The sequence below is a fragment of the Falco cherrug genome, chromosome 11 (genome assembly GCF_023634085.1).
Source record: "Falco cherrug isolate bFalChe1 chromosome 11, bFalChe1.pri, whole genome shotgun sequence".
Classification (NCBI taxonomy): Eukaryota; Metazoa; Chordata; class Aves; order Falconiformes; family Falconidae; genus Falco; species Falco cherrug.
Genome location: NC_073707.1, coordinates 23,708,246 through 23,716,480, shown reverse-complemented (window position 1 = coordinate 23,716,480; position 8,235 = coordinate 23,708,246). Strand labels below are relative to the sequence as shown.

General features: G+C 41.8%; 1 protein-coding gene across 1 annotated transcript; it reads right to left on the bottom strand.

Moving 5' to 3' along the window:
- Positions 1–809: 809 nt before the first annotated feature.
- AHSG (alpha 2-HS glycoprotein) lies at positions 810–7,604 on the bottom strand. Its single transcript, XM_005438477.3, has 7 exons — positions 7,331–7,604; positions 5,844–5,954; positions 4,552–4,636; positions 3,520–3,683; positions 3,124–3,237; positions 2,269–2,349; positions 810–1,442 (listed from the first exon to the last, which is right to left on the bottom strand). The coding sequence occupies exons 1-7, from the start codon at positions 7,532–7,534 to the stop codon at positions 1,161–1,163; spliced, it is 1,041 nt and encodes a 346-aa protein (XP_005438534.1). The 5' UTR covers positions 7,535–7,604; the 3' UTR covers positions 810–1,160.
- Between the last annotated feature and the right edge of the window lie 631 nt (positions 7,605–8,235).

The window sequence follows — 8,235 nt, the reverse complement described above, 5'->3', positions numbered from 1 at the left end:
TTATTTGAAACAGTTCAGAAATGACATGTGTTCTGCAGCTTTTGCTGCCTGCATGATAATTATCTTGTAGCAAGTGCTGTTCCTGGTTAAAGATTCATGACTGCCTTTGAGACTGCTCCCTCGGGCCTGCAGAATTCTAGTCTGGCTGGCAGCAAAGATCCTTCTGGCCCCTGTCCCTTATTACTTCTCTACCTAGAATAGATTTTGCCTCTAACATGTCAGAAATTCAAGGAAGATTTGACTGCTAGAACAATGGTAAATTGCCATCCCTGTCTGGGTCCTATTATATAGATACATTCTGTATTATATTTTTGTTCCCTTGAATTGGTATTCCCTCATATGCACACAGGCCATACAGTACCCCATGATCAGATTGTACCCGTGTATCTGCTGGAAGACAGAGAATACACATGTGTTTGGCTGGAAGGATTGATGCTTTCAGTCTGCACAGCAATGAATGTGTCCTGATTCTTTGTTCTTTTCATAGACAGGGATGCACTTAGCCCATATCCAAAAGTATTGAGGTACTTCTGGTGGATATTAAAATTAGGTATGTGCTAGGAAACACTACAGGTGGAAGGGAAAAATACATTTTTTCTGCCAGTTTTTTAGTTTTATTGGCGTGTGATCAAAAGGAAGGACTGACCTGATTTTCCGCAGTGCTTAGCACCCACACATCCCAGTGAATCTGATGAGAAGTGCAGGAGCTTACTGGTTTTGCAAACAAGCCCAGAATATGACTCATAATGCTGTGAAGGAGATACTTGACAACTAAATGAAAATACGTAGAGATAGAAGGTACCAAAGCATTTCTGTTGAACATTTTATTGTGAAGTAACCTTTTGGTTGGTGTTTCTATTACAAAGCTACAACTGTTGCATAGCTCTTACAACAATTTCATTGAAACAATATTTTCTGCATTTTAACTAGAGCATCCCTATATGTAGTGAAAACAGCTGCTAGATGTTGTAATTGTCTACATGTTGAAGAAGGCCTTTGCAAGATCCTGGCCATGGCTTTGCTCTCTGGAGGGTAAAACTCATTTGGGCTCAGAGTCAAGCATTCTCACCTATTTGCACTTGATGCTGTGGTCTGTGTGTTGATGCTGCTGCTGCACACTGATCCTTCAGTTAGCTGTTTTGCCATGTCTGCAACACAGCCTATATCTTGAAATGGCGAATCTTCCCAGGGCAAGGAGGAGGAAGAGGAGGCGCGAAGCCAACTGGGTGAGGTACTTTGTCATGCTGAGCAACCTTTGCAGCTGCTCTCTTTGCTACAGATTTTGCTGAGAGCACGGAAGAAGGAAATTCTGAAGAGCTGGATTCAGATGCAAAAGGGTTATTGTGGGAAAGCCTGAGGTTATGGTTTGTGAAGCCTTGTACAACACTGGGCACCAGTCCTGCTGATGTATCTTGACCTGCTTGAGAGTAGGTAACTCCAGGCTGGAAAAGAAAAACAGTTTGTGTTTGTGTTCAGTGACCTGGGGCTTATAACATACAGGTTATTGATACCTTGTTAGGTACCCTGCTCCTAACCAGATACAGGCCTCCAGCCAAGGTACAGAATGTTCCTGACCATCACAGAAGTCTGATTTGCATTTGAACACATACATAGGAGCCCAGGAACACATTTTTAACCAAATTGTGTGCTACATGAACTTTCAGGGCCACCTGTGCAGCTGGTTCAAGACCAGCTGTCTTACTCTTTCTTTGACGTATCTCCTAGACAGCTAATTACTGTTGTGTTACCAAGGGTTCTGGTCCGTAGGAAGTATGCAGCCACCACCTAGCCCTTCTCAGACCAAACGGAGGCTAAAATACCCGACGATCACTCAGGTCCAGTGCATATATGTTCCCCTCCTCTTGCTACAGCAGTGAGGGTCGGCCTCCCTGAATTCAGTCACATCGAAGGAGTACTAGCAAAAAACCCCAGCTGATTTAGTCTACCACAATGGCTCATTTATGTATTACATCTATCTGGCCCATCCCCCTAGCTGAGCGGAGTTTGGTTCCCTCTGCCCTACCAGATGGTTAGGAGGACAAACTGTGTCAAGCATGGATGGCAGAGGTAACATAATTCCTGGCACAGAAATCCATAGGATAATCAGGAGTTACCTTACCTTGTTTTTCAGAATACAAAGTTAAACTTGGATTGTCACAGATAGCTAATGCAGTCTACAGTGAGAAAGGTAAACTCAGGGTGATTAGTTCTATCAGTACCAGTAGGCTAGAATATTCTGGAAAGGGAGGGAATATCTGGAGATGGTACCTGATGTCCGTAGAGCTGGCAGTCCACTCTGAGGTCCTGTGAGGGGCGTGTTACCATTGTTGCTGTGCAGAAACCAAAATTCTAGCAAAGCAGAACATAGTCAAGAGAAAATAGTTATAAACTAGAAAAGACCTGCATTGCAGTTTTTAATTTCAGTACATTTAGAAATAGCTACATCTTCTCATGTTTTATCTGAGCAGTAAAGTGCTTGCTTTTTAGTCTGTAGCATGACCAGTAAATAAGTGAGACTCCTGTATTCTTCTACAGTAAGATCCTTTGTATGTCTGGATATGAGGGAGGGAAAGAATATATACGTATCTAGGTAAAAGGTTCCCACCCACTAAAACTGCCTAGGACTCAGTTTCAGCAGAAACAAAAGGGGAATTTTAGCATGATAAAATATACAGTATAATTCTCAAGAGCCTATATATCAGAACAAAGCACACTGACAGCACTTAAATTGTAGGAAGGTGAAACAGCCTGCCCTTTTGCTATGTATTTGCGTACTGTCCAGTACAAAGAGCCTGATTTTCTCAGGTGCTCATGTTATGAAGAGTAAACAATAATATATATTCTGTTGATTAAAAATATTTTGTGTTAAGGTCACTTCAGTCCTTACATCTTTTTGAAATATATTCAAATACATCAGGATTCAGTCTAGATACCTCAGAGAGAAGAGAAAGGTGTGATATAGCTTTAGGAGTTATATATTGAAAAGCGTATCATGGTGATATACAACTCTTGCACTTGCATCCTCACAAAGTTCTATTCCTGCACAAGTGCGAGGGCATCACAGCATGCTGCTTTTCTGCCTCTGAGCTGGTGAGATCAGGACTGATGTGCTGGCATACTTACAGACTGGTCGTCAGGAAGCAGTTGACAAGCCTCCACGTTATCTTTAGCTTCTTTTGCTGAGCAGTTAGTGGCAGCCACAGCAAACTCAACAGAGACAGTATGCGCTGGGTGATACTGATAAAACAGGAAAATTGTTTAACTAACTTTGCATTGTGAAACGACAGAGCTGCTGAGAAAAGATAAAAGGCGAATGTGGCTTCTAGCTCTGCATTTCCCACCGAAGTGAAAGGGAATCCTGTGGCAAAAATGACACAAAACGCTTGGCAAATCAAGAACATTCATTCAGTAGGGCAAATTAGAGGAGGCTAAATCTGTTTGCAAACGTGGTAGCACTGTACAGTTACCACAGAAGAAATTTTCTGTTTACATGGAAGGCCAGACAGTTCTAGCAGTTACCTGGATTTTGGCTCTTCCGATCTCAAGCAGTCTGAGGTAAGCATCAGTAGTTTTGCTGTTGTGGTCACTGAGTGCAGCTGTAACAGTTGTTAATACCTCAGTGTTATTCAAACTTGCCAGCAGTGGGCAGTCAGGACAGAGCTGGAGAACATCTTCACTTGAGTCTGCAGGAGGAAACAAACAAATCATGTTTTGATCACATCGTAGGTTGTTTTAAAAGGCATTATAGGCCTATTCAGTCACGCAAAACAGTGTTTAATGGTCTGTCCCAAATTACAGCGGCAGGAATGTTTGCAGCACAGACTGTAGATGGCAGTACCTCACGCGACTTCTGCCACTCAAGTCTTCCCGCAAGCCGAAGTGCTATGGACTTCAGTAGCACAGTTTGAATGTTCTTACTCAGATTTTAATCAATTATTTTCCTGGCAATCTATCCATGACACCAATGAAAAGATGTGTCGGCTCACACAAGGAATGGTGGAAAAATAAAGATATTTTAATTTATTGGAATTGTGTTTGTGTGAGTGTTGCTTCATTCACTCACCAGTTTTGAAAGTAGTACTGAAGACATCTCGTACAGAGCATGCAGCATAGAGATCTGTTTTCCCATGGCAATATTGAAAATTCTGGGTTTAGTAAATCATCTGCATCTGGCAAAGGGGCTCTGAAGATCAACAAGCTCCAGTAAATTCAGATCAACATGGAATCAATTCTTGAGGCTAAGCTCCTGAGTGAGAAGCCTCAGTACCAGCAATCTCTAGGTCAAATCTGGGACTTGGTCCCCAGATAGTCTTATAGTATCTTAATTGTCATAGTAAAGAGAAGCAAAGAGAGTGCTGGGTTTGTAGGTGAATACAATCAGAAAAGGGGGAAAAATTACTTTCAAAATGGCTGGGTTTAGAAAAGCCATTAACTGTCATCCTATATGCCGTATTTATACACAGCATTTTAGAATCAGGAAAGCTAGTGAACTGTAACAGCTATAATAATACTCCAGCCTCTAGATTCAAACCTAAAGGACAAAGTCTTTACCTGCATGTGAGTGGCATTTACTGGCAAGTACAGATAACTTTCCATCCAGCTTCTGCAGTTTAACATCACAGTCACCCTCAACTGCCTAGAGAGAGAGAGAGACAAAAATCAAGGGGTTACATCGTTCAGATATATAGGAATTTCTGAAAAGGGCAACTATTACTTCATTCAAAAGAACAGATCCTAGCTGAGTGTTTCTGGCGAAATCAGGCTGATTGCAAAGGCGCTGCAAGGCATGTTGTGGTATCTGTGGTTTTTCAAACGGCAGACCAAAGCTGCAAAATCTGGATCCAAATCTGGATCTCAAAAGTATAGGAGGTTCAAGGATAGCCAGATTATGGACATTTGGTTCAGGTTCCTCTCTCAGAAAGAGCAAAGAGTATGAATACTTATGAATTAAGACCTTTTGCTGAGCTGTTTGATACACTGTCACTAATCTCAGCTGGTCAGTGGCCATGGTAACAGCAGTGTGCTGCCTGTGTGAGCTGGCTGACATGCAACATGATGCACAGGGGAGGAGATGTCAGAAGCAAAGCTGGAGTCCCTGGGAAGAGGGAACAGTTAGAGTTACCTCCCCCAAGATGGAGAATGGGATCTGAGCCCTGGTGAATATAGGGGTGGATCATGGTTCAAATTTAGTCATGAGCTCTGTGAATTGGGCCCCATTCTAGAAAGAGCAGGCTTAAATTGTGAATCGCTCGCTCTGCTTTCTGCTCAGAAACCAGAGCTGCCTGTACTCAGACAACACCTCCGCTGTTCAGTTAGGGAAAGTTTGTCACAGCTGGATCACACTTGCATAAGAACAAAATATTTGAGGCCAGTAAATTCCAGCTGAGCATTCCTTTGAAGGCAGAGCCCTGTCTGAAGAGAATAGCTCTTCTGCAGCCTTGGCTAGGACTAGGTGGCCAGCGTTGGCAGAATTTCACTAGGTAACACAGATCCACAGCCTGCCCTGTCTGCCGTTTGCAATGTGGCAGTGCATCTGGGCTGGCCATGGAGGGCTGAATCTGAAGCCCCTAAACCATGCCCCATGGCATTCATGGACCGTGTGTGGGATGTTATGCTGACAGTGACCTACCCTCTTCACATAACAGCACATGAAAGAAATCCAGAAGTGAAATCCTTCATGACGTAAAGGCAACTAAATCAACAAGGAGGCTACAAGTGATTGGGTGGGCTGTTACAGTGATAGAACGTTTGCTTGGGAATCTAACTGATGATAGTGTAGCCTCTGGCATCAACATACTGAACGTGCAGCTTTGTACCGAGCTAGTAGTGTTTAAAATACTCACATGTTCTGTGAAGCTCCTTACTGTGCAATTTGGAAGAGGCGTAGGGCTGAGAATATGGCATGCGGTCTCTAACAAGTCAAGTTCAAGAAATATTATGTCATTATTCAGCCCCTGGAAGAAAAGAAAAAGCAGGAATTGAAGTAATTACTTCACAAAACATCAGATTTCTTCTCTGGGGCTGCATTGTGGTCTCTGTTGTGGACTGTCTTTGGGTAGCTCCAGGTATACACTAGAATAATTGAGTGAGTCCTTACTTACTATCTAACTTCATAAAAAAACAGGACTCAGTTTTTTAGCTGGAGTAAGTCAAGATTGTCACACTGATACTTTTTTCAAACTAAGGTACTGGTCCAGCCTGTATGTAGTGGGTCAGTTCTCTTAAGTTAACTTGATTTTATTTTGTTGGGTAGTTTTAAAAACCAACAGCTGTGTTGGTGAAAAAACTTTGTGTTTCTATAACCAGATACCAAATAAACACTGGCGCACATTGGCCTGTCCAATTTAGTCCACTGGAATTATGCTGAATTTCACCAGCTGAGTTTCAGCCCCAATATTCATGTTGTTTATGGTATCAGGGTCTTTTATGGTTGTTCCTGAACCTTTGAAACATAAGACATGTGAGTGGAAGGGCAAAAGTGAGATTCCCTAGCTCTGAGATTGACTCTGAGGTTTGAGTCATGAGTGATTCCATTTAAACCAATGAAGTTATTTTAGTGTAAAAGTATTAAATATGAGCGAAACAGTGTCACCAGTGTTTTTATGTGAGTAACTGGGGGCACATTTCTAATCATGTTGATGTCTGTTTTAGTCTCTTGTAAATGACTTTGTTATCCTCTTTCTCATAACAAGTAGAAAACAGCCATGAGTTTCATTCATGTTAATATTTGGGACCATTTTCAATGTTCTGAGAGAATCACAGATTCTGAAAGGATGCATGCATTGCATTCATGACCATTTCTACAGCCTTTCTAGATGCCTACAATGATGGCAATAGATCTTAGTGAAAATGAGCTGCAGTTATTTCCATTCAGCTTCCTTGTCAGCTCAATGGGATATTAGGTAAAATTAATGCCTACTACAAAATCACTAATAGCGTGGGGTTATGATATATATGCATTTAGCCAATAAATAATTACCTGCATCACAAAGATTATCCTCACAGTTTTTCTCCAGATTAGCTGCTGGGCTCACAAATCAGCACTTGGAACGATCTGCCCTAGCAAGCATACTGCATTTGTAAACCGAGACCTTTCTAGCATTGTACAAAAATATCTGACCATTTCTCTCTCCCCCTCTGCTCTGCTCTTTGAGAGACACATCCCAGTGACCGGGATTCTCAACTACTACCAGGTGGCATTGCCCCATTTAAATCAACAGAGTCATGCTGATTTACCCCATGTGAGGATACAGCCCTTGGCAGGGCTTGTCGGTCCTTTCCCAACATCTCCAGGTTAACACAGTGCTCTGCCTGCAAGATCCTCACTTACCTGGGGTAGCACGCGGATATTCTCAATTCTGTTTAAGACAAACTTGTATCCATGATGACTGTGGGCATTAATATAACTCACAGCTACTTCAGCTGCTGCTTCTGATTCTGGGTCATCACAGCCCAAGGGAGCAGGGGGAGCTGCTGGTATAGCTTTGTGAACTGGAAGCTGAACAAGCAATATTAAAGCTACTAGTGCCTTCATGGCACCCGAGGAAAACTGATCCCTTTCAGAAATAATGATCTAAGAAAACTGTTCAGATGGTAGCTAGGTAGCTAGAACTGGGGTCTCATTTATATAGTACATACCACAGACTTCACATGAGCGCATGTCTGAGATTTGTCCCAGTTCCAAGAGGCATTGCAAACAACAAAAGAGAAAAGTAAATGTTAGGACATCAAGCTGACTGATTAATATTGGCCAAAGTAAATTTTATCAGGTAGGATATTGCAAAGTCTGCTAAAGCAGCTAAAGAGGAAAGTGTCAGCAAAAAATGTAACATAATTTTAGACACTCTTACATGCAGTACATGCAAGAGGAGTGTGATCCCTCCTGTTAAATGTGTAGAGATGCTAGTGCTAATTAAGCTTTCTTGTAAACAGGACACATTCTGTTTGGGCCCAAATCTCACCAGACACCAATTTAAATTGTGAGATCAGTAACATGATAAATCAGAAAATGGAATTTCAAGCAGTTCTACGGATCACATTCAACACTAAATATAGTTGTATAGCAACTTTTACTACTGAATTCATTTGGAATAGGAAATGAGACAGTTTCTAAATCTTTTGCATCAGCTCTTTCTTCCTCTGAATAATCTGAATACTTCCAGCAGTTCCTGGAATTTTATTTTGCAAAGCAGGCGTCTTGCAGAAATTTTTCCATTATTTTTTTTTACAGGTTTG

What these genes read in the sequence shown, in the direction of transcription:
- AHSG (XM_005438477.3), bottom strand. Translation starts at nt 7,534, where the DNA reads ATGAAGGCACTAGTAGCTTTAATATTGCTTGTTCAGCTTCCAGTTCAC. An exon ending in TAAATGCCACTCACATGCAG is followed by an intron (nt 3,684 to 4,551) that starts GTAAAGACTTTG and finishes TTCCTCCTGCAG; the next exon opens with ACTCAAGTGAAGATGTTCTC. An exon ending in TGCTTCCTGACGACCAGTCT is followed by an intron (nt 2,350 to 3,123) that starts GTAAGTATGCCA and finishes CTGCTTTGCTAG; the next exon opens with AATTTTGGTTTCTGCACAGC.